The sequence below is a fragment of the Microcebus murinus genome, chromosome 18 (genome assembly GCF_040939455.1).
Source record: "Microcebus murinus isolate Inina chromosome 18, M.murinus_Inina_mat1.0, whole genome shotgun sequence".
Lineage (NCBI taxonomy): Eukaryota > Metazoa > Chordata > Mammalia > Primates > Cheirogaleidae > Microcebus > Microcebus murinus.
Window position 1 is genome coordinate 40,140,219 of NC_134121.1, and position 26,520 is coordinate 40,166,738.

At 41.6% G+C, this 26,520-nt stretch overlaps 2 protein-coding genes across 3 annotated transcripts in view; one reads left to right on the plus strand and one right to left on the minus strand.

The window, feature by feature from the left end:
- Window positions 1–26,520, plus strand: part of SKAP1 (src kinase associated phosphoprotein 1) — a 274,963-nt gene that overhangs the window by 231,670 nt on the left and 16,773 nt on the right. Inside the window, exons 9-11 of one of the 2 annotated variants that reach the window (XM_012766026.2) lie at window positions 278–487; window positions 10,857–10,907; window positions 18,376–18,476. In XM_012766026.2, coding sequence (XP_012621480.1) covers window positions 278–487; window positions 10,857–10,907; window positions 18,376–18,476 — 362 coding nt within the window. The remainder of the gene's footprint in view (window positions 1–277; window positions 488–10,856; window positions 10,908–18,375; window positions 18,477–26,520) is intronic. The other variant, XM_012766027.2, reaches the window with a different exon arrangement.
- PNPO (pyridoxamine 5'-phosphate oxidase) overlaps window positions 10,486–26,520 on the minus strand; it is a 200,072-nt gene continuing 184,037 nt past the window's right edge. Inside the window, exon 8 of the mRNA XM_075994517.1 lies at window positions 10,486–10,506. The gene's annotated coding sequence lies outside the window, so the exon portion shown is untranslated. The remainder of the gene's footprint in view (window positions 10,507–26,520) is intronic.

The window sequence follows — 26,520 nt, forward strand, 5'->3', positions numbered from 1 at the left end:
GGGATGCTTCATCCTGATCAAGTTTTATTGCAAGGAAGGATTTATGTTGATGGTTTAAGCCTGATGCAGTGCTAAAACTGACCCTGATACTGGCCTTTTCTGTAGATTTCCTGCCACCAAGGCCCACATTAGAAATAACAGCACTTAACCTAGTGTTTCATTTTCTTTTGACATGTTTTATTCTCAGTCCCCCCTCCTCCTTCTCCCTCTTTCCTTCTCGGCCTTATTCTTCTCTTTTCCTCCATATCTTGATTCATTCTCATCTTTACCCTGGCAGATCTGAGCTCCTTAACCATTCCATGTGAAGAGGAGGAGGAAGAGGAGGAAGAAGAAGAAGAAGAACGAGAAGAAGAGATGTATGATGATATTGATGGTTTTGACTCTGCAAATTCTGGTTCCCAGTGCAGACCCATTATCTTGCCTGGGAATGTAGGGATAAAAGAGCCTACAGAGGAGAATGAAGAAGAAATTTATGAAGTGTTACCAGGTGAGAAATGTTGTCCTCTAATTATCTTCCACTAGGTTCAGAAACCCTAGACCTGGTGGAGGAATATAACTTTGAAACCTTCATCCTCTGAAGGAGAGAATGTAGGGAAGCCAGTATAGAGGCTCTGCTTTGCTCTGGGAACAAGATGAGTTTGTTCAGAGAGTGTCTCACACATGACCATGTACAGTAACTTAGTACATGTGTCAACAGGGTTAAAGAGTCAAGAATACTCAGGTTGGTTTTCATTGATTTATTGTGAGCTTTGGGGTGAGTTATCAAAACTCTCTAGTTTCAACTTCTTTACTGTGTAATTGTGAGAATAATGGAAAGTTGCGTCACAATTATGACGGATTTAAAAACATAAACGCTGACAAACCTTTTTATAATAGTCATCTGGTAAAACCTTGATAAAGCACAACTATTTCAGATATACCACGAATCAAATCACATCTCTTAAAAATAAGCCTAACATATTGCATCTGCCCATCATTACAGCAGGCCTACTTTATATACTTCCTTTTTTCCAAAGGCTGATAACTAGCATCTCAAAACATGTACAGTCATCACTGCTGCCACATAGCCACTTCTGGTGGGGATGATAGCAGCTGGTGAACAGTGCAGAGCACAGTGGGGGCCAGAGGATGGAAAACCCAAGCCTGAGCCTTTTAATCGTGAAGTAGTTAGACCACAGGAATGCTAAATCTTCAAGTCCATTCAGAAAGATCGTTCCTATGGAAATTTGCCAGGAGTTCGGTGCTCTGCTGAGAAATTCAAGTTAAGACTAAATTTATAGCAATTTATACCTTAATCCCAGATGAACCTAGGAACTAAGGTGAATCTAACACTCAAGTTCCTGAAGATAGGGCTGGTTGCTAAAAGCACACTCAGTAAGCAACGTGCATTTCAAGGCTTCCTAAGAAGAGGGTCCAACCCTCACAACACTGCATTCATCTCCTCCCTGGGGGAGAAACAACGTCATTGCCTCCTGAGTCAAGGAGCAGGACTCTGGCCACACATCCCCTCCCTGCTGGGGACCTCACCCACACACCCAGCAAGGAGAGCCTGCTTCTTCTCCTAGCACTTCCAGCCTCTGCCAGTCCGACTTCCCTAGCCTTTTTGTTGTGTTTTATTATGCAAATGATATCCTGGTTGAGGTCGAGCCATTTCTTGTGTCTGACGTTAAAAAAAAAATGATAATTTCCTCAGCAAGTCATCGTCGTTAATGAAGTTTTACAAAAACAGATACAACCAAAGGAAAATAAAATTTCACAGGTGATAAATTTTTCCAATTTCCCTGGCAGAATTCGATAGGATTGTTAAATTAAGAGTGAAGGTGTCTGTTAGAAAGCAACGAGCAGTGATGGGTAATTTTATAGAGTGGAAAATTGAATCAAATTGCTACATTAAAACACAGCTCCTCTGAGAATCTTCCCTTTCACAGTCTGCTCCATTGCAACAGCAGGGTGCAGAAATGGATCTAATTCACAACACTCCCTAAAAGGAGATGCACTCCCCAACTTGGCCGGAATCTTCTAGTGAGCTCACATTCTGCTCACTCCTTCCTCAGCTTAGGGAAATATCCGGGTGACTCTGCACTTTGGGTTACAACTGTGGAAGAGTGCTCTGGGAAAACCTCACTGAAACACTCAGCCTTCTGAGGGGGAAAGAAAAGACCTTTTTATGCACCATGTTCAGTTTCCAAAGGAGCCAGGGAGAAGGGGGCTGATGATCAGAGACACAAAGCAAAGGAGAATAAATGGGGAAAGACCTCAAAAAATAAGATGAATTTGGGAGTCGCCTTATCCCAGGTGTGGTCAGTGAATGTGTGATTGGCTTCTTTACAACCATCTTTCTCCTGCCTCCTAAACTCCTACCCTTGGCCACTGCAGCACAGCCAAGGGTATCAGGGCATTCCTCCAAAGTTCCCACCAACTTGTATGTTGGAGTAGACCCAAGGGCATGGAGATTGTGTGCCTTCTTAAAGAAGCCACTTACCCCTGCCCAGAGCAACAGTCTGTCAGAAGTGAGGAAGGCTGCACCATGTCTCATTCTACAGATTAGGGAAACAGTAGCTAACTTGCCTGCAAGTTTCCAAAGGACAACACTGTACCCAGCCAACAGGTTCTTTCCCAAAAGCCTCTATCCATCACAGTTCTTAGAGACAGCACTGGAGGTGGGATATATTGGCATTTAATTATGGTATGAATATTTCAGCCACAAGTCTCCATCACCCAGCTTCCTGTCCGCTCCACTCAGCTGTTGATTCTGAAATTGCTGTTTGAGTTTTGCATGAGCCACACCACCAGTTCTGGAGGAACTGAGAGGGAATATGAGGGGGCCTAACACTGTCTGCTCCCTGCCACTATCTCACAAGACAGCCTACCAAGCAGCACCATGTGAGAGACAGCACAGCAACACAGGTACAAGTTCTGGCTCTAAGTCAGGATGGCTCTGCTCTGCCATCTGCTAGTGGTGAGACCTTGAGCAAGTTCCCTGCCCCCTCTTTTTCTGATGGTCCTGCCTGTAAATTGGGGACAACAATAGTAGCCGTCTTAGAGGGATGTGGTGAGGAGTCTAGAGCTGATATATGTAAGCACTTAGCACAGAGCCCTGGCATACAGTGAGCACTCAGTAAATGCTGGCTGTTATTAATTTGGTTGTTTAAATAGGAAGCATTACCTCCTTAAAGAGTTGGGGGATGGTTAGGTCCCCGCCCTCACCAACCGGACCCAAGATGGTCCAGTTGGGTATTTCCAGCTACGTATATAGACAGGTGAAATTGAAAATCCTGAGCAGATGGAATGTGGAGCACACCTTCTGCTCAGGCCCGTTTTTACTGCGAGGCCAGGTGCTGGGTGGAGGGACAGCCGACGGTAATGTTGGATTGTGCTAACATTGCATACCCATCAATAGTCTAATGACTTGGGCCTCCAACCTTCGTTTCACTGTAACAGGTAAATGTGCTTTGTGGAGGATATTTAGCATTGACGGTGCTGCTAATCCTTCTTTTTGGGACAGGGCCCATACACGCCCTCGCTGTCCCTCTGGGGAAAGCCATGTCAGTGAGATCTCCCTTCCAGAGTATAATTTAGATGGGCTTCTCAGAAGAGAGAAAAGTACTTGTAACACATACCAAGTCAATAAAAAAAAAATGTTTTATCCTAATCAAAATAATGTATAGGTCATCAAATTAAACTCACTACACCACATTAATCATAGGATGATTAGCATTTGCTACGTGGCTAGCACTTTTCTCCCCATGAGGGAAAACCAGTGCTCTCAAGGTTTTCAGCCAGACCACAAAAATATTAGTCCTGTAAAATATGGCTTCAAGGTTGGTATCTGGTGGGATTTCTGAGCATCCATGTTGACCACATGGGGGCCCTTGATTTTTAGGATTTCATTTTCAGTAGATTAAACTGCAGGAAACTACCAGGAAAGAAATGCTAAAGCAATGTGTAGAAAATGGGAGGCTTTCCTGATCCCTGTCACCCCCCCCCCACCCAAGTTATTTTACAGGCCTGCACAGGCTCAGTTCCATGTTCAAGATTCCATTAAAGGACAACTTTTATCAGATTTCTCTGTCTGGGGCCTTAAGGCTGGGATCTAGCAAGGCACCTGAGACCACTGAAGCACTGCATATGGGGCCTTGTAGCAGCTGCAATGGCAATGGAATCCGGCTGTGTTCTCTAGAGAGATTTCAGAAGAGCAAACAGAGAGATGAAGAGCCTTCCCTGGGAATTTCTGCGCACATCCAATGCTGCCCACATTGCCCCAGGGTGTTACTATAGACCCAGAAACCAGATTGCTTTATAATAAAGCATATAACTAGGTTTTTAAATTTTTGAGTCAAATGGAAGCAAGCATTCTGTGGAATTATTTACCCCCCTGTCCAGACCCACAGGAAGGGGGAATGATGATAGTAAGAGGTATAAAAAAAGAAAAAGGTGGCTCACGCCTGTAATCCTAGCTCTCTGGGAGGCCGAGGCGGGCGGATTGCTCGAGGTCAGGAGTTCCAAACCAGCCTGAGCAACAGCGAGACCCCGTCTCTACTATAAATAGAAAGAAATCAATTGGCCAACTAATATATACAAAAAATTAGCCGGGCATGGTGGCGAATGCCTGTAGTCCCAGCTACTCGGGAGGCTGAGGCAGGAGGATTGCTTGAGCCAGGAGTTTGAGGTTGCTGTGAGCTAGGCTGATGCCACGGCACTCACTCTAGCCTGGGCAACAGAGTGAGACTCTGTCTCAAAAAAAAAAAAGAAAGAAAGAAAGAAAAAGGCTAGGCACGGTGGCTCATGCCTGTAATCCCAACTTTGGGAGGCCAAGGTGGGAGGATTCCTTGAGAACAACAGTTCAAGACCAGCCTGAGCAACATAGCGAGATCCTGTCTCTACAAAAAATTTAAAAATTAGCTGGGCATGGTGGTTCATGCCTATAGTCCCAGCTACTGGGGAGGCTGAGGCAGGAAGATCTCTTGAGCCCAGGAGTTGTAGGTTGCAGTAAGCTATGATTACACCACTGCATGCACTCCAGCCCAGGTGACAGTAAGACCCTGTGTCAAATAAATAAATAAATAACAAAGAAACAGAGACCAAAAATACAAGCCTTAGGCCGGGCACGGTGGCTCACACCTGTAATCCTAGCACTCTGGGAGGCCAAGGCGGGCTCGGATTGCTTGAGGTCAGGAGTTCGAAACCAGCCTGAGCAAGAGCAAGACCTTGTCTCTACTATAAATAGAAAGAAATTAATTGGCCAACTGATATATATAGAAAAAATTAGCCGGGCATGGTGGCACATGCCTGTAGTCCCACCTACTTGGGAGGCTGAGACAGAAGGATCGCTTGAGCCCAGGAGTTTGAGGTTGCTGTGAGCTAGGCTGACGCCACGGCACTCACTCTAGCCTGGGCAACAAAGCGAGACTCTGTCTCAAAAAAAAAAAAAAAAAAAAGAAATTAATTGGCCAACTAATATACATAGAAAAAATTAGCTGGGCATGGTGGCACATGCCAGTAGTCCCAGCTACTCGGGAGGCTGAGGCAGAAGGATTGCTTGAGCCCAGGAGTTTGAGGTTGCTGTAAGCTAGGCTGATGCCACGGCACTCATTGTAGCCTGGGCAACAAAGCAAGACTGTATCTCAAAAAAAAAAAAACACAAAAAACAAAAATACAAGCCTTATGAAGAAAGAAGGAACATCAGGGAAAAGTCAACATCATCATCAGGCTTTCTTGGAGGTTCCTGGCCTTTTCTTTCTCTCACTCCCAGGCACCCTGAGCCCTAGCCACACGGTGCTGCTTGGCCAGCACCAAAACTGGAACCATGTTGTTTATTCAACCTAGAATATCCCTTCTGGTCTCAGCCTGTCAAATCCTACACATTCTGGCTGGGCATAGTGGCTCACATTGGCTAACGTTGGCTCACCTGCAATGCCAGCACTTTGGGAGGCCGAGGCAGGAGGATCACTCGAGGCCAGGAGTTCAAGACCAGTCTGTGCAACACAGCAAGGCCCCACCTCTATAAAAAATCTTAAAAATTAGCCAGGCATGGTGGCATGTGCTTGTAGTCCTGCCTACTTGGAAGGCTGAAGCAAGAGGATTGCTTGAGCCCAAGAGTTCAAGGTTGCAGTGAGCTATGATCCTGCCGCTGCACTCTAGCCTGGGCAACAAAGCAAGGCCCTGTCTCAAAACAAAAAAAGAAAAAGAAAAAAAATCCTACACATTCTGCTCCAATGTGTTTCCTCAGTAACACCCTCCAGATACTTAACCGAAATTAAGCTTTGTTTTAGCCCTTACCACAGTGATTTGTATTCAGGTCTTTCTCCTCAATTAGTAGGTGCTGAGTTATTATTTGTGAAATTAACTCAGTGCATTCCAAGTGTGGCAATTAGCACAAACTGAGTTTAATATATTCTACATCAAAACCACAGCACAGAAAGAGGATGCAAATATTGTGAGGTTACAGTTGAGATTACCAAATACACAAGAGAGAATTATATGTGTTATTATCATCGTGCTTATATATTTCCATCATGCCTATATTTGTTGTCTGATGAGGTGCTACAGCATCCATAGATTGATAATGTATCTGTCCATGCCATGGAGCTATTACTTTCCACTTTTCTGCATGTTCCCTGTGCACTTCTAGGCTGTCTGTACTTCTGTTGCATCTGTCACCAGAGCACCTTGACATCTGGTTGCACATTGATACAGTTGGCATTTTTAAAGTTGTCACTTTGCTTTGTTTGGGGAAGTGATTGCCCCTCTTCCTAAGGTAGTCAATTTTTCGGATGTTATTCTTTCTGATAGCAGTTTAGCCAATGCAGAGGGGTGTCAGAGCAGCTTCAGAAAGGAGCCAGGTGTCATAAGAAGCTGGCTCCTCGCTGTCCCTCTGAGGTGGATTCAGTGTCCTGTTCCTCTCAGCCTCTCATTAGTGTCCCTGAAATGGAGCCAAGAATGTTGATTGAAATTGAATCTCCAGATACCGATGCTCATTTGTGATGCCCCATGGTTCGCTTACATGTTCACACAGTTAACAGAATCTTCTTCAACTGTTTTCCCAATTGAGATGAGATATTTGGGGATCACATAGAGCATTTAATGTAATAAGTGGACAGTAATCTTTGGAGGTTAATTTGTTTAAAACCTATGTAAGGTTGGGGTCCCATATGCCCTATTAGGAGCAAGGACCATTATAATCTATTACTGTTTAAAGTTGAGCTAGCACATAAATTTTAATTCTCTCTTAAATGAAGATGTATTTCAGTAGATGTAATGCTAAAATGCCTAATAACATTCTTATAAAGAAGTTCAACAAGCTCTTTAGCCTAAAAAATATTTTCCCCAAAATGGTCTCTTAAAATTAAAGCCTTATGTTACGGATTAATAAAAATGTGAAATTTAGCCATTGAACTCACCCCCTTTTGTGAGAAAAAAAAAAGACTTTTTTTTTGCCATATAATCCACTGTGTTGATTTTGGAGCTTAAAGATACCAGTTTGGTTTCATGGGAGGATCTGAGATAAATTGTGTGCCTCGCTATTTGTATTGTGCCCTCTGAACCGGGGGAGGCGCTGAGGGGTGTGCTTCCCAGCTGTGGAAGGCACTTTCCTCCACTATATGTCGATGCCCCATACTCTGTCTTTCAAAGGGCCCAGAGGCGCAGCTCCCAGCCCATCAATAGCAAGGCTTCTCAACTCGTGCCCACTTTCGGCCACCCAGGAAGGACAGTGTTAGCTAGAACAAACGTGGGGATTGGAGCTTCCGCGTTCACATCCATCACCGTAAAGTTTAGTAATGGTGGTGAATGATATACAAGCTCTATGGCAGCATTTTTCTTTCTTTCTAAGTGACTCCAAAGGTGCAACGGAAATAAGAGTATCTGGTCTGGAATTGAGATTTCTATTTTTCCATTTTTGTATCATGACTAGATTAAGTGCTGTTGCCTTGAAAGGATAAAGGAATCAAGTTTTAGTTTTCATTTTTATCATTGCAAACACATTTACATTCTCTTATTTTACAAATGCAAAGAGCAGGCAAGCCACTTTCAATAATTTATTTTAAAATCAATGCTAATGAGGTTATGTCTCGTCAGTGGCCGAGTTTTACAATAAAGTCTGATTTATTTAGAAAAGATCTTTGGTGTAGCTTCCCATCTAATGGTGGTGGGAAGGAGGTGGAGTAGCAGGCACGGTGACCCTCCAACTTCGGATCCAATTTGTAATTCACAGTGGAGATCTGACCCAATTTACATTGATTAGAATTGGGAGGAAGAGACAGCTGCGCACAGACAGCAGAGGTAGAATAAACCCTCTCTGCGAAAGCTCCTAAGCACAGCAAATCGCTGGTCTTTGTGATTGAGTTGTCTGATATCAGCAAAAGAGCTGCTCTCTGTCCAAATTATTGGGTATCTTTAAAGCTGAGGATGTACCAACTCCTTCTCTAATATTTTCAATCCTGCAAAATTAGTCCCACATCAAAAAGGGAAAGCATCATAGTAGAGGAAGTAAGGAAGTGGGCAAGTAATGAGAAGACAATGTGCAAAGAATGATGTTTAATGTGATTTATTTCAGCACGATCTATTTCCTATATTTGATTTCACTTCTCCATTATCTCACATCTTTATTCCTCACGGTGGGGTTGGGGAAGCACACTACAGGTGGTAAGTAGGAAATTCTCTGCTGCTAGCTCATACATGGGGACAAGAATCGTTGAGTCCAAGTGTTCCTTTTCCTATAGTATCTTGAGGACAAGTGTGTGTGCGTGTGTGTATATGTATGTGTGTGTATATATATATATATACACACACACACATTGGTAATAAGTGATTTATTTCCCCAGAGTGTAAATCTCTTAATTTTTATTTTTGCAAAGAATGGTATCATTTTTTATGTGAAATCAATTACTTCTATAATATTCTATAGTATTCTAACATATTTTTATGCTGCCTCTTCTTACCTTCGACTTTAGATTTTACTTCTCCCAGTCTAACGTACCAGAATTCATTTTGGCCTATAAACCTTACATTTAAAAAAAGAAACAAACAAACGTCCCCAGACCATCTCCTCAAAGATTCCATTTAGTGGCAAAACTACGGAGAAGCAAGACAAGCAAGTACCATAAGACCCATAAAGAGAAAGGAAAGGACGGAAATGTGGCCAGAAGAAGCTGAATATTCAGCCCTTAAAATATTGCTTACTATGCCCTATTCATTGTGCATGTGTGTGTACGTGGGTGTGTATTTGAGAGAGAGGGAGAGATGAGTGTGGTGGTGGTGGTGAAAAAAACAGCAAATATATTTTTGCTCATTTTGCCCCATGTATAAAATAGCTAAATATGATTCTGGTGTACAATGCTTTCTTTAGAAAGGCCAAATTCCTATTTTGTCAGGTAGTATGAAGTCTGAGATGAAACAGATTAATGAGGGTAAGAAACTTAGGCCAATCATATTGTGGCTTTGGCCGTATAAACACTTGACTGGAGTTAGACACTGGCATTGACTTAGAACCCATTGTGAATCTACAGCAATTAATTAAAAGACCATTCCAACTGCCCTCAGGAGCTTATACTCTAATGAATAAGGCAGGCTGAATAAAAGCAGTAAAAAGATAACTACAAGCCCCAAGTACTAGGAACATAAAATTATGTACATGACCAGCTTCCGCCACGCTATAGCTGAACAAAGATGGATACATTAAGGACTAATTAATCACAGAGGGATTAAACACCCACTTCAGATCTGTTTCACACACACGCACACACACACACACACACCCCGTAACATCCTAATTCTGGAGTGCTTAAAACCAGAAAGGGCCAGGCATGGTGGTTCACACCTGTAATCCTAGCACTTTGGGAGGACAAAGTGGGAGGATTGCTTGAGGCCAGGAGTTTGAGGCCAGCCTGGGCAATAGCAAAGACCCCATCTCTACAAAAAATAGAAAAATTAGCGAGGTGTGGCAGCACATACCTGTAGTCCCAGCTACTCGGGAGGCTGAGGCAGGAGGATCATGTGAGCCCAGGAGTTTGAGGTTGTAGTGAGCTATAATGATGTCACTGCACAGAGAGAGACCCTGTCTCAAAAAAAAAAAAAGAAAGAAAGAAACAAAGAAAAGAAAAACCAGAGAAAATACTTGCATTAAGACAATAAATTTTGAAGAAAATTCCAGAAAGGGAGGAGAAATAGTTTGAGGAGAAGGATTAGGATCCTAATGATAGACACCTAAATAATCCAATGGGTTAGAAGCTCCACAAGGATGGTCTTGTCTATTGCTTGTCCCCAGTTGCTAGTGCAGCATCTTGTATGTAATAAGCACTTCAAAATGTTTATGGATTAATGAATGGGAAAGGAAGGAGGAGACAGCCAGTTTGAAGGTGAGAGATGATTTTTAAAACAATAATAACATGGGGCCGGGCGAGGTGGCTCACGCCTGTAATCCTAGCACTCTGGGAGGCTGAGGCGGGCAGATTGCTCGAGGTCAGGAGTTCAAAACCAGCCTGAGCAAGAGTGAGACCCCCGTCTCTACTATAAATAGAAATAAATTAATTGGCCAACTAATATATATAGAAAAAATTAGCCAGGCATGGTGGCATGTGCCTGCAGTCCCAGCTACTTGGGAGGCTGAGGCAGCAGGATTGCTTGAGCCCAGGAGTTTGAGGTTGCTGTGAGCTAGGCTGATGCCACGGCACTCACTCTAGCCTGGGCAACAAAGCAAGACTCTGTCTAAAAAGTCATAATAATAATAATAATAACATGGTAATTAAACTTCCCTTAAAGAAAAGAGTATGATGAACTTAGAGAAAGGAGACCCCTCAGTGTAATGAATGTGAGACTGTCGACCACTAATTGCTAATACTGCTCATTTATCCCCTCAGATGAAGAGCATGACCTAGAAGAGGATGAGAGTGGCACTCGACGAAAAGGAGGTATAAGAGCTTCATAAATGCATGGGCACTGGGTAGGACATTCCAGCTCTGACTAGAGGAAAGCACCTTTCTCCAAAACTACAAAAATTACTGGATTTGATAATTAACAGGGTACTAGTGTGCGACCCCAAAAGCCCCAAACAAAGTGACTGGGTAGGGAAAATACCTTAACTTTAAAAGCAGCTACCCATTCACTTTAATTAATGTTCCAAGAACAGCTCAGATTTATCCTAGAGAGGGTGGGAAGCCAAACCAGATATTTATTTTTTCCTATCAGTATTTCTTAAATCAGTACAGTGAAAATAGAATTGCCTCATCTCTAAGAGATCAGAAGATTGAGAATGGAAAGAATGGAAATGTCTCCTCTCTGAGAGGCCTGGAGATTGCAAGTTCAGAGGGGAATGGAAATGTGTCAGATCTGAAAAGTGAACATGGGGTAAAGGATAGAATTGCTTGGTGATGCTGACTTCTGATGGCCTGGTTTGATTCCAGGCACATTTGGAAATGAATATGTAACAGGTTTGTTGAATACAGAATTACATCTTATTCATCCCAGACTGTTAACCATGCTCCAGACTGTTAGTGAGCCCATCCTTTCTAAGGTCAGATGCCCCTCTGAAGCCTCCCTAAGTAGAGTGCCTATTCCACTGTCATCAGTAAAGGAATGCTGCACATTGGAAGGGCCACCTCAAGGACATTCATTCCATTAGCAGACCCCGAATCATGACTGATTTAGATACTAGATGATTTTTTTTCTTAGAGAATGTATGAAAATCTTGAGCCTAGGAGTTCTTTCCTTCTTTTCCCTCCCTCTTACCTCTCCATGTCTCTGGCCTTATCCTTTCCCATGCTCCTCCCTCCTCTTTTCCTTGTGCTTTTTCTTCTCTTCCTTATCCATTTAGCAAAATCCCCTTTTCCTGAGTTCACTCTCTACAGGAAGTGAATATTTAAAAGGTTTAGGACTCAACTTCCTACAGGTCCATCTTCTCCCAGGGGTGGGAAAAGACAGTGTAGAGGCAGCATCAGAAGTCATATGCCACAGCAAAAGAGAAAGAAAGCACCTGATGCCAGCCATGGTGGCTCACGCCTGTAATCCTAGCACTCTGGGAGGCCGAGGCAGGTGGATTGCTCAAGGTCAGGAGTTTGAAACCAGCCTGAGCAAGAGCGAGACCCCATCTCTACTTTAAATAGAAAGAAATTAATTGGCCAACTACTATATATAGAAAAAATTAGCTGAGCATGGTGGCACTTGCCTGTAGTCTCAGCTACTTGGAAGGCTGAGGCAGCAGGATCGCTTGAGCCCAGGAGTTCGAGGTTGCTGTGAGCTAGGCTGACACCACAGCACTCACTCTAGCCTGGACAACAAAGCGAGACTGTCTCAAAAAAAAAAGAAAGAAAGCACCTGAGGTCGGTATGATGCAAGGGAGTTGCATAGCTTCGAGTACCTTATGATAATTAACACATGTGATTCAGTCCATTCTGAAACCTATTTTCTACTTGCTGTACAGAATTCCACCAAATATCTGTTCTGACCCACCCACATTCCACATGCATCTTTTCTTGACCAACTTCTGTCACCAGTTCATAAAAGAAACACTTCATGCAAACAGCATGTGTGGAGCAACTGTAAGCTTCTTATGACCAACTTTATATTAAATGCCATTCGGGAAGCATCCATCAGTCTTCTGGCAAAGTCTAAAATTCAGTTTCATACCCCTCCTTCATCTCATTTCCTCCTTCTACCTCTCTCTGTAAGGTTATATCTGGGAAGTGAGAGGAGATTTATTTCCTAACTGTTCCAGTAGCTATAATTCAAGAACTTTTTTTTCTTTAAAAAAAAAACCCTCTTGTTCGTCATGCTTCCTGCCTCCAAAATAGGTGTTATTAAAGTATAGTGAGTTCTAAATATGTTTCTGTTTTATACTTCCCACCAGTTATGATGATTGGTGACTTAGGGATTACAAAACAGGTGGACTTTTCGCTCTCTCTGCAAAATCTGAGGCAGGAATTTTTATTATTTGTGTTTACTTATTTATTTATTGAATTTTTATAGTGCCTTTTCTCCAAAGGAGCTATAGAAACTGTGACAAATATGTAACATCCTAATGTCATCATTTAGTTTTATAACAATAAAATATAGAGTTTGGGGGGAGGGCAGGAAACCCCAGTGAAGGTATTTAAAAGGCAGGGAGCTCTAGGACAGTGCAAATTCTTATGTCATAGGCAAGCTACATAAGTTTGTGTCACTTAGTGTTTCTCAGTTGTTAACATGCTTTTTGGAGGGGAAAAAAAATTAAGCAAGTTGATCTTTCCCTTTTTCCTTTTCTCCTAAAAGATGCTATAGCTAGCAGGGTTGCCTTTAAAATCCAAGTACTTTTCTCCAACATGTGTGAATCCTGTTCTTTAAATGCTGTGCTTTTCCCTGATGGAATTGCTAACATTTTTAATGTCCAACTAGATCTTATCAGAAGGAGGGGGGTACAGGAATTCAGTTTATCCTTATTGAGTGTTAATGACCCTGTAAGATGTAATTTCTTTTATTTTATTCTGTTACCTAGAAAATCTATCACAGCCTTGTAGTATTGATTGTTCAATCTATAAAGAGCTCGGTTTACAGCATGACTGTTAGTAATAGGGTTATTTTAATGAGTGACTCTTCAACACCTCAGATTTTCACTAAATTCCAACCCACCAGCCTAGCAGTCTAACACTACTGATCTTAGGTAATGAGAGCTTATCTCCCTTACTTATCCTGAAAAGGTAATATCCAGGTAACCAAAAATAAAATTTGCTCTGTGCTATTTGTATTAAAATTACTAGCCATTTGCTTGGCTGTGCTATATCAAATAAAAAGCAGCCCTGGAGACACAAATAATCCTTAGATACATCAAATCCATGACCAAAGAAAACCTTAAAACAGGGTCTGAAATTGGGGACAAACTAAGCCAAAAGGAGACAGACCACACTTAAGCAAAAGATTGTGCTTATAAGCAACCTCCTGCCTTCAGGAGGGCAGAAGAATGGTTGCTGATGGGCATTCCATCTCTGAAGCACTCTTCCCACTCTAATGCCTGCTAACAGAGTGAACTATTACGTGAAAGAAACAGTGAAACCACAGACCTATTTGCAGTTCTTACCTTTCAAAATCTGTTTCCCAAGACCAAACATGAATTGGTCATCAACCCACTAAAATTTTGGCCCAATAAAAGGAGCAAATGAGATGAAAATCAGGATCTGTGAGTGTTCCCCACTTCCACATCAAACTTATAAAGGACCATAATAATTTCAAAACTCAAGATTAAAGTGCTATGAAAATAAGCAAAAGGTATTGCTTGATTGCTCTTCCTGTTCTGGTGCCATAGACAGTAGAGCTCAGAAAATTCTTCATATCTCCTTTCTGAAATAGTTAATAATGTATCAGACAGAGTCTACTTGAATGGACTGAACAAGGTGGCCCTTTCTGACCTGGCCTAGAAAACATTTCAAGTCACTTCCATGGGTCACTGCTTTGGCTTTTTTGTCCACGTGGTCCCATGTGCTGGTAGAACTCGCTTTATCCGTCATCTTGTTTGGTCTTTTCCATAATTTAATAGGCTCAACTTATTAAATCACTGACACCGTCATTTTTTAATGATCAAGAAAATGTAAACAACATGCTGACCTGCCTTTAGCCTCTTTTTCCTGGCCACAGCTTCAATTCTGGAGCTACCCAGTGTCCCTCAAACAAAAGCTGAACTCTGGAAGGAACACAGTCAGGTTCTCTTGTCCCTAAGGAAGGGAAAGGGCAGAAAGGTGTCCTGGTCCTTTTACCTTAGAACTTTCCACAACATAGAGGCTAATTTTCAGATATTGACTCTGTCAACAATATCACCAACTTAACCTCAGTTACAGGAAAAATGACTATTACTAGTTATAAAGACCTTGGCATGCAATGACAAATGCTTTGCAATAAGTACCTAGAAAAGAGAAAAACAATACTAATTTTTTTAAAAGCTTGGTCTGTTGCTATTCTTCCTATGACATTTTATACACTTGGAGCTTAGTTTCCCTTACATGGGATAAATAGAATAAGATACTGGCCCCCTACCCCCACTTCTACCCCCACCCCTGCTTTTTTTCTCTCTAGAAAAAGTCCTTCTCAGCTCTGCTAGCAATTTAAATGCAGTGATCATACCCATTAGCTTCTCTATCATTGTAATTGTTGTTAATTGTTATAACTGTTTTAGTTATTAGTGGTGTCATTATTGCTCTAGGTCCTCTGTCTGTTTTATGCTGAATATATTAGTGCTTTGCTTTTGAATTACCAGGCTTTATTTAGTGCAGAGTTACGTTTTTTGGAAAGACATTGAGAAATGCTGGCATTAAGCTTTATTCTTTTGTTTTTCATTCCAAATGGACAGACTGGAAAAAAAATAATTAGATGGAATAATGTCCTCAAAATGAGAATGAGGATGTTTTGAATTAATTAAATGGTCAGAATGCTGCACCATTTCTGATCTCAGACTGCTGCCAAGGTAGTGTAAACCAAAGGAACCTAAATCCAACCCACAGAGGCAAGCCTCATTTTCGGGCTCTCAATTCCTCTCACTATTTTAAAGAAATCAAAGTTTCCTCGTGTATTCACTAGTCTATGGGATGAGCTGGGCAAGTTTAAGGAGAAGCTGGACTAGCCCTGCAGACTTTGGGGCCTTCAGGCTCTTCCTGGGACCAAGCTTCAGGAAAGAAGCCCTCCTCGGCCTTACCTCTTCCCCTCTGCAAGGTCCTTAAATAATACCCACTTGGTCAGGTTTTTGTTATACAACTAAAGCTTCAGAGGAGCCCTCCTGACCCCTTAAACTGGGTTAAATTCCCCCTTACACACGGCATCAATTTCTCCTTCACAGGCATATCACAATCATAAATAAATATTTGTGTTACTGTTTTTTCCACGGTGCCTCCCCCACTGCAGGGTAGCCTTGAGAGCGGGGCCTGTGTGTGGCTGGTGTAGAATTCCTGGTCTCTGACACAGTCCCTGGCATTAGTAGGTGCTGTGTACATGTTTGTTGAAAGCTGAGGACCAAATTAGTGAGTACACACATGCCCATACTCATAAATGCAAACCACACATATGTTAAACAGGGAGTCTGCAATATGGAGTCTGATCTTGTCCAGCTAAGGAATTACCCCTCACTGATATCCATAATATTAATACCCGAATCCCTCTAACTAGATAGTGAGTCCAACCTTTTCCCAGTTTGTAGCCCTTCATTCTGCTTATTTTTCAGAGACATCTTGTAATGATTCTAGTTCTGACAATCCCTGTTCTTGGGCTAGGCTAAACTATCTCCCAGATTCCTGAACTCTATCTTCTTATGGCCCTTAGCACCAAAAGCCTTTTCTATCTTTATTTTTTTTTCTAGAAGGCTTGTTTTCCTCCTAGCTTCTTACTTTCCCTGTGATCCATTGTACTTTTATGTCTTTTTCCAGGTGTTCTCCCCAGGTCCCATATATAGCCAATATCAAATCACTTTTTACATATATACCAAAAAGGTACCTGTAATCTTAGGAACTATCCTACATCCAGGCACACAGTGGTGAGCAGCATCCCCAAAATGACTGTCTGCTAGGCCAGAAAAAGCCAATGTAACCTTGTTAGTCTTCTTACCATTCAAAAATATCAACATATGCCTTAAAAAATCTAGTTTTATAAAAATTATTTTCTCTACCATATATAAATCCATGAAGAATATTAATATCAATATACTTTTCATTCCTAAATTTGGTCAAAATCTTGGAGTGATTAATGAATTTCATTACAACTGAAAGTGCATTAATATATCCTCTGGGACAACTACTTTTACTTTTCAAGGACTGATATTTCTCTATTATTTCATGCCCAAAAATATTTCTCTATTATTTCATGCCCCCCAAAAAATATGCTTTGTATTTTCAATAATTAGCTTACTTCTCCCAAAGTGTTTTTCTTCCAAACATATTCTCAACTCTGTGGCAGAATGTTTTCACAGTAATTATCTTGTTTGCTGCCCTCTGTTGTCAGCTGCACATACAGATGATTTTCTGTGTAAAGAAAACGTGTTAGAATTTCTATATAGTTGACATTTTTACTTCCGTTTGCAATATCTGGGTATTAACTAAACAGTTGTATCCCTCCTCTCCTTCTGTGCCCTTTAAGATTCCTACTGAAGTTCTTTTCCAGAGACATATAGGGATTCTGTTCCCTTGTGCCTTTGTTTGAATTGCTCATCAGTCAGGAACAAGTAGGAAAAAAGTAAATAAAAATGTAAATGTCCCCACTGCCCACTTGCCCCTGTCCTCAGTGAACAGTACCATCACTGCTCATGGGAGGGTCAAGACCAATGAAAGGAAAGGTAGAAATCTGTAGAATAGAGTCCCCAGAAATCACATGAATTTTAATCAGAATGCAGGACTCCTGACTCCCATCAATCAAATTTCATCTTTGATAGATGCTTTGTTTACAGCTCTCGTAGGTAGCATCCTAAGGAACAGGGAGCCTCCCTGGTCTATTGGGCATTAGCTCTCCTGCCATTCAAATCCCCAGATCCTGTCCCACTTTGTACTCGAGTGTTTAACCTTTCCGGGTAGAAGAAGATCAATACAAATTCTTCATTGTTAAGAATCGATGGCTGTCCTGTGGCATCATTGCCATCTAGTCTTGCTGAGAAGCCCAGTAAATCTCTCCGGCTGCTTCTAAAGCTTGGGTTGTCGTCTTCAGTTGCTTTCATTTTTAATGCAGATCACTTTGGTTTCTGTTCCCCTGGGGGCTTGGAGATAAATCTTGGCAGACATGTTCAGGGTCTACAAATGAGATGCTGGAAAAGGGCCAGCCCACCCAGAATTTAGTTGTAATGGATGAGACACCCCCTTGGTTCCACTTAAAGACTGGGCTATTCGTTTCAGTATTTATTGGTGATTGCCTCATATAGTACCTGGGTGGAAAGTGCCTAGGATGAAGTTCCTGTGTAACAGAGAAAGCCAAAATGTGAGCTGTGATGCAGAAGCATGCTGGCTGACTCAGCCTCTCTTGTAAAGAGGCAGAAGTCAGAGACTTATCCTGATCCTTCAAATGCACAAGGAAGAGAAGCACTAGTAGTTTAGACAACCTGGATCAAGAAAGTCTAGCGGGAAACCTCTGTGTGCTGCTTACTTACAAACCAAGTGAAAAATTACCTGCCTGATTTTCTTTTATTAATAAATACATATATTTATCATATTGTTGAACAGCATCCTACTAGGGATGATCTGTAAATATTTAATGTTAGTTAATGATCTCTTTCTCCCATAGTCCTTTGCTCACACTGAGTGTTTGGCTGTATCTCAGATCAACCTCCCTGAATCTCAGTTTTCCTAGGGGCAATATCAGAACCTGGTCTCCATTTACAGCAAAAAATGTGGGCTCCTTGGGAAAGACAGAGGTCTTTTAACTTTGATTTCTCCTCTCTTTGATCAGTAGACTCTGCCAATTATTACCAGGGCCTATGGGATTGCCATGGTGACCAGCCAGATGAACTGTCCTTCCAACGAGGTGACCTCATCCGCATTCTGAGCAAGGTAAGGACAGAGAGTGTGGGGCTTGGATAAAAGTCAATTTTTTCACTCAGTGATGTAGTCACCATAACCGAAATTATTCCAGGTCATTCACTTCTCTGTGTGTATTACATGACTCCCTCACACATAGAATAAACTCCCATTTATTCATAATCGTTAGGGAAATTTTCAGTTGAAAATCCAGATTCAGGAACCAATTTTCAAATTTAAATATACAATAAAGTTGACATAATACCAAAACTCTGGGAGGCCGAGGCGGAAGGATCACTCAAGGTCAGCAGTTCGAAACCAGCCTACTAAGCAAGAGCGAGACCTTGTCTCTACTATAAACAGAAAGAAATTAATTGGCCAACTAAAAATATATAGAAAAAATTAGCCAGGCATGGTGGCACATACCTGTAGTCCCAGCTACTCGGGAGGCTAAGGCAGTAGGATCGCTTGAGCCTAGGAGTTTAATGTTGCTGTGAGCTAGGCTGACGCCATGGCATTCTAGCCCAGGCAAGAGAGTGAGACTCTGACTCAAAAAACAAAAAAACAAAAAAAAAAACTATGCCAATCAAAATTTGATCTTTTTCAGGGGCTTGTGCTTATAGGTCATTACTATGTACATAATTTATAACTATATAATGCTATTGAAAATATTCTAGCTAGGTAAGCTGCCTTCTTATTTCATTTATAGATAAACAAAACTGTAATATAATTACATATGGGAGGAGGATTCAGAGCTAGTTAGCTCAATCGGTTTGAGCAAGTGCTGATAAAGGCCAAGAGAGTGAATCTAATGCCATGCAAGCCAGCTAACTTTATTCTCTCCCTTACTCACAAGTTAACCCCTTGCTTCAGCTAACCATCCCATAAATAGTATTGTTGATCATAAGCAAACTGGGTTAAAATTTTAAAAGGATGGATTACTGCAGATCCGTGTGAAGGAGACACAGAACTCACGGGCTTGGGGGATCAGTAAAGAAAGACCACACATATTCATTCCATAGGTGGGCTAAAATAATAGGTTCTGTCCCTAAAATAAATTATTAAAAAGTCCTCTCTATATACAGTCAGTCAATATCTACAAACACATTTTTGAAAGAGGCACAATCTGCTCTTAATTGCTGAATATGTAGATTCCATAAGGGAAAATTGAAAACTCATTGTGTTATTAACCCATCATTTACCATTTATCTTTATTCTGTGAATGTTACTGCCTTACCCCAAGATTTATCTTGGTTTGAAATATACCAGAAGCTCCTTAGGAAACAGTCCAGGTCTAACCCAATGTACCTTTCAGTGGTTCCAATGAAGCAGGCCCCTTTAAACAAGAACTAAATTCAGACTCAACCCTTTGCCAGAGAGTAGGAGGCCTGCAGGCCTTGCTGAATGAGATCACAATCTTCTGGTGATTTCTTCTGGATTCCTAACTCAGTGCCACCCCAGTGCCATTTCAGTGCAGCTCCAATACACCAAGAATAAATTGGAAGCAAAAAAGGGAGTGGACATTGGCCTGATTGGTATTTCAAATGCCCGAAAGCAAGGTTTGCCGTGTAATAGAATTTGTGTACATTACCACGCTGGCATTACAGGGGTAATCGAGTTATCCACTCAGGTGTGACCAGGCCTCTGTTTGCCCAGAGCCTGCAGGTGAACAAATTAACTGTTTACATTGTCTGGAGGTGCCTGCAGCAGGAGGGGGGAAAGAACAGAGCCAGACTGTCTGCAGGCCTTCTCTCTGTCATGATTATTTTGTTTGTTTTGCATGTCTTTTGCCTTTGTTAATGGCTTCTCACTGTGAGTCCCTTTCCTCCAGTTAGAAGGGGCTGTGTGGTGACCTGTCCTGCAGTATAGAGCTGCCTGTGGCTATTGTATTTTTAAGATATCCCAAAGAACATGGGGAACCAACCCTAACTGTTTTTTTAAAAACCAACCCCTCTCCCTCTCCTCCATAACTAAAAGCTAATACATCAGAGTTTAATTTAGTGAGAATCCCTTGTCACCCTGGTTCTATCAACGTCTTTCTCCACTCTTCTAGAAGATTCTGAGTCCATTTTCTTCCCATACCACTGTACTAGCACATTTCTTCCCTGGAGAAGCTACACCAGCTGCCTCCTTTGGCCATGTTGCTAATCCCTGCATATCAAAGGAGGAAATGAGGAGTTAGGAGCTCAACTGAACTTTCCCTTATAAAGCTTCATTCTAGTTAACGTTGATTCTGGGAGCCTTTCAGATTGGATTTACCTTTATTATATTACCTAATTCAATAAGAGTCTTTGGACAGGAAGGAACCTTAAAAGGCCACCCAATCCATTCCCTTGTGTCTAAGAAGCACAAATGAACAAATTCAAACAGATAGAAAAGGAGATTCGCTACCATTCCCAGGCATCTGTCTGTTCAGAAGTTCAGTCATTTCTACTTACTGGAATCTTCTCTCGTGTGGATCCTAAATTTATCCCACTTTAGCCCCTGCTGGCTTCCTTTGTTGGAGTCAGTTACACTCTGCAATCTGCCTCTTATACCTGGAAGGGCAGAACTGACCCAAGTTGAGTTTCATCCAGGAAAACTTTCTTGGTGTCTAGAAAGCCCCATTTTACTCTTCTTTCAGGCCAGTAGAACCTCTGTCAGGCAAGAAAGGCCTGCTGTTTAGGAATCAGGGAAGCCTGTTTTCCTCCAGAAACACAAGGGGTGGCTACATACAGCTCAGTTTACCTTGACTTGTCTCTTCACCTGTAAAATGAGAGAGTCAAGTGGGATAATATCTAAGGTTTCTTCCACCTCAAACGTTCCCATTCTAAATATGGTGAGCCTGCTACTGCAAAAACTGCTAAAGAATTTCCACACAAAAATGTTTTTTAGCTTTGATTACTTATATTCAGTCTAAACAAGCAAAGAAAATTCCAGTTTCCAGCTCTTTTGTTTTCAGCCCTCATAAATGCATCTGGCTTCACCTTCTCTCTTTGGCTTGATAAAAGTATTCTGAAGTGGGGTTGGCTGGGAGGGGGAGAGATAAGGCCGGCCCTGGATGTGGAAGTGGGGTGGAGGAGGCAATGGAGTGGAGGATAACAGCTTCAGTCTTGGGTGCCTACTGCTCCCTGCTGTTTCTTAATAGTCACCCAAGCATAATCCAACCTTGAATCCTAGACTTCTAGAGCCAAACTCAGGAGAATCTTATCATCTTGCCTTAGGGTAGGAATGACCCCAGAAATTTATCCTTTTTCCAAAAAAAATTCTCCAGAAAAGGTGATCTGCTGAACAAGAAAGATGCAATCCCCATAGATAACCAAGTGCCCATCACCTGTCCTGCTCTCAGGGAAGAAAGTAAGTGCCCATTACAGGTGGGTTATTTATGACCCTGTGCAAAAAATCACTTAATCTTACTAATCCTCTGTTTCCTCATCTGGAAAAATTTGGATAATTTGTATTCATAGGGTTGTTATGATGCCCACATCAGAGAATTTGTGTAAAGAAGTGCCTGGTGTCTAGAAAATAGGAAGTATTATTATATTTTCCTCCCTTCCACTAAGAATAAAGTAAACCTTTTGGATCAGTTTTGGGCATGTACAAGGAATTCAATAAATTATTGGTGAATTGAGACAGAAAAAAAGGGTCCTGTCTTGCCAAGAACTCTTTATAGAAATGTTCTACAGCACAAAAGGTTCTCACTTGGATATAAAAAACTATGCAGTGAAGAGGCCTACATGAAAATCCACTGTGCCTTTCCTGGTCAGAGAGTTCATCCCTGACAGATAGATTATTCAACCTTCTCTTCATGGAGAGACAGCAGCCACCTATCCAAACTCCGATACAGTAACTGGTGGCACAGTCAGCAGGAAGACTCCCGCTGACCTCCCTGCAACACATCCTTACAGCGCAGGCCCCATGCAGCTTCATGCACACTTAATTCACTGAGTTCCAATTTGGGTCTTAAAATATATTAAAGGGAGATTTTAATAACGAAGCAGATCTGTGCATCCAGCGGATGTTCCTGTGTTCCTTTTGGACCCAGATTATTTCTGAACAGCTTTTTCTGGTGAGGGACTGAGCTTCCCTTCCTCCCCAGAGCCAGGACGCAGCTCAGGCCACAGCGGGGTGTTTAGCGCTCTTCAGTGGCTCCAGATTGTGGTGCTGGTGCAGGTCTCCTCATACGTAACCGATGGCTCCTGAGAGCCTGCCTCTCGTAAATTACTTCCTACGATGCCAGCGACCACCGCAGAATTCAAGTTTGAATAGAGCAGGAAAAAGGTGTTTGAAAGGCCTGTTCACTCAGCTGCATTTTAATTTCCTTTTCAATCTTGTCCCAATTAATTTCACAGAATTAATCTCACAGAAGCAAACTCGGCAGCATTGAGGCTGCGGTTTTAGTGTGGCGGTCGCCCTGCCTGAACATGAAATAGGAGCTAATATAAAAATCCATCTGCTGTGTTTGAAATACATGCCGGCTGCTGCTCAGTCCTGTCTGACACTCCAAACATCAACAGCGGGGAAAAGTGATTTGGGGGTTAGTGGCCATCAGTACTTGGCAGGGGTTCAACAACAGGTGTACTCCAAAAATCCATTCCGCCTGGGCACCAGGCATGACAGGGCAGGTGCTGAATCACCCTCCGTGCAATAACGCTGTGGCCTGGCTTAGTTCCTTTTATCTGAGGATCGCAAGGCCCTGTTGTAGACCAGCACCACGATGGTCCCTTGTTATAAGTGGGAAAAAGAGAGATAAGAAGCCTTTATTTGGATAAAACAAATCTGAAGTCCCAGCTTTCAGAGATGTGACCTTGTCTTCACAGCTCCAAGGTCTCTCACTAGGAAACATTCTTTCTAAATAATAAAGTTGCTGGTTCCACTATTCAAGACAACTCTTAAATAAATGTCCATTAAAAAAATAAGCATCCTGTTCTGGTGGTAATTTATGGTGGTAACATGAGTTGTCCAGCAGATAAGGGCGAATCAAAGAGACAACAAAAAAGAAACTCTTTCTCAATTGACCAGAAAGGAGAAGATGCCCCTGGGTGAGGTCTTCCATTTAAGTAAACCAGACTAGTGGGATACACCGCTTGGGCTTGGGTTGTGTGCCTCATGAATTGGCTCCTCTAAGGCTTTGTCTAGTGCCTTATTTCCATGGAAATCAGCCTTGGAGCAACAAGCTGGGCACCACGTAAGGTAGCTTAACTGGGGTGAGAAGGTATTCTCATGGCCCAAACACAGTAGGCTTTGGGTCATCTTCCCTGCCGATGCAGTTGATGTGGAAACAAGGGAGCCTTTCAGACAAGGTCAAGTTTAGCCTGGAACACATGATGCTATCGGTTAGACATGGGCCTTATAGGGATGAGGATGGACAGACTTTGTCACCTGGGGTGGAGCTACTTAAAACTCATACTGGATCCTGGCTCCAAATCCAGATTCTAGTCATCTGAACACAACAGGCTTGTCCTGGCACACCTGGACTATGTTAACATAACACCATGTCTGTTATAATGGGTTTTTTAAAACCCAATTTTCTCCACCTACTCCCTCAAAGGGCCACTTAAAGAATGTGGACCTTTCCCCTCCCTTGACCCCATTCTATCCAAAAGAGATTTGTACATTGTAAAAATTATCTGAATGCAGCAATACTTCCTCTTTTAAGTGTGCTTAGTTGAATGTGACAACAGCCCTCGTAAAAACAGATAAGTTAATTCCTTCAATTGCTTTGAATGAAGGGTTTTGTGTTTTGTTTTTTTAATTTCAGGGCTCTGAGGGAAAGGAGGTGTTTGGTGACATCTAGTGTCCATTTAGGACTTCCTCAGGCGCCATACCCTCTCCTTAGCTGAGTGGGGGATGGACAGGGATTATTTGGTAGGTAATTTGGGGGTAATAAGTGGGGAGAATATAGGCCTGGGGCACAAGCTGCCCAAACAGTGTGATGAAACTGATCAATGCCTGTCAAAGAGCTATTATTCACCTCTGACCTAACCAAAGGGGGTGGATGAGGGGATACTACCACAAAATATCTTTTCTTATTTATGATGGTAAGAAAGAGAAGCAGAAGCTGTCCCCACCACCCCATTTCATGTTAACAAGCAGGTCAACACTGTGCTGTGATGACGAAGATGATGATGATGATGGTGTTTTCTCTCATTAATAACCCCTATGGGAGGCTATAGAGTTAGGAGGATGGGAATGGGATTTGGGGTCAGCTGGAAGGCAACGGTCATACACCGGTCAAATTCAGTAGAGGCCATTCCTTTCCCCAAGACAGGAACCAATCGTCTAGAACAAACCCTGGCAGCCTCATTCCTTCCAGGTAATTTTTATAAATGAGGGGACACCCATTCCAAGAGAGGACAAAAGGGAGAGGGTGCTTGTGTGTGTGTGTGCATATGCGTTCATGTAAACCTGCTAACAAGAGGCCCAATTGCATACCAGCCCTATCCTGCAAACCCCAGCTGTTCATTATAAAGCTCATTTTTAAAAAACAGTAAAATTTTCATTTTCCTCTTTAATCTCCTAATTCCTAGACTGTTGTCCTGGACAGGACCCTTCACTTTCTACACACACACACACACACACACACACATACACACTCACTTTTCAGTCAGGTGGAAGGTCCCAAACCAGATAATTAACTACAAGGCCCAGACAGAAATGTTTACCTAGAACCATATAAGCCATGGCAGGGTTAGGTTAATATTCAGAATTGCCCGATGCTTTACAAACTCCAGTGTAAAAAATTCCAGCCATTTATTTTGCAGTGAATTTATAACAAATGCTGTTAAAGGCTTCGTCTTTTGACAGAGGTAATAATAAATTCACTGTTAAAGACGGTAGTTTAATTCCTTATACCTCCAATACTGCACAGAATAAACCATATTCATCACTGAGTAATTTTTTACCACATAAATCTTTAAAACTAACCAGTGAAGGCTGTTGAGACTGAAATATTGTGAATTTATTAGATATGCCCATGTAGTATTGGATTCAGAGGTTTCCATTCGAATATATTATGGGGAAAATTTGTGTCTTTAACTGTGACATTCCCTCCATTTCCCGCCGCCAGTATTATAACAAGCAGCTCCTCTAGAGTCAACTGCACGTTTATTAGACAGAGATTTAGTAATAAACTCCTCACTAATCTGCCAAAGAGGCTGGGTGACATTTTAGTGAGATACCCTATTTAAAAGGAGTCGCAAAAGCTTTGTTCCTGTGTAATTATTTTCTCAGAAGGAACTCAGCCTCCCCAAACCTCTTCTGCCAGTGTTTCTTGGTTTTGTACGGATTCAGCTCTCCAACCAAACTAGTAAAATAATGAAACAAATTATAACTTCAAAAAAATTATAACTTCATTACAAACATACAGCAGGTAATGTCTATGCAGGTTATAGAATTAGTTATGCAGGGTTTGGAGTAATTGATTAGAACACAGAAAAGTTGTAATTTGTATACATTCCCAGACACAGGGCATTTAAAGCTAATAAAAAGATCATATCGATTCTCAAACTAGAAATAATAGAAAATGGTTTCAGAAATCTTGCTATTTAAAAACTTTCATCTTGACATATGACACATTAAAGATACAATTCAATCCTCAGATTTGAACAAAAATTTTTATTCTATCATAATAATTTTGAGTGAAAATCTGCCCCTGATAATGAGAATATTCTGAACCTTTCTCATGATTTGCTAATGAAGTGACATTTAAACTAACCAATTGATTATATCAAATTGTAATGGCCTCTCTAGTTTCATTAAGGAAACATTAATATTGCTAAAATGAAAAATATTTTTTTTCTTTTAAGTGTAGAAATGTGTATCATCTTTTTAGCAGAGAGATTCAGCAGTTTCTCTGTTTATACTAATATGCCATATTTGGGAAGAGTTCCAAATAATAAAAATTTCCATGGTGCGTTGTGAACTTTATTTTTTTAATAAAATAAAATAAAACAGGTTTCTAACTATTAAACAAAGGAGAAACATCTCTTTGCAGTGCAAGACTCTAGCCCATTAGAATAATTGTTAAAAGACAGAACCCGGCTAGAAAGATAAGCATAATACCAGCAATTAATATTCAGCATTTCACATTATAGTC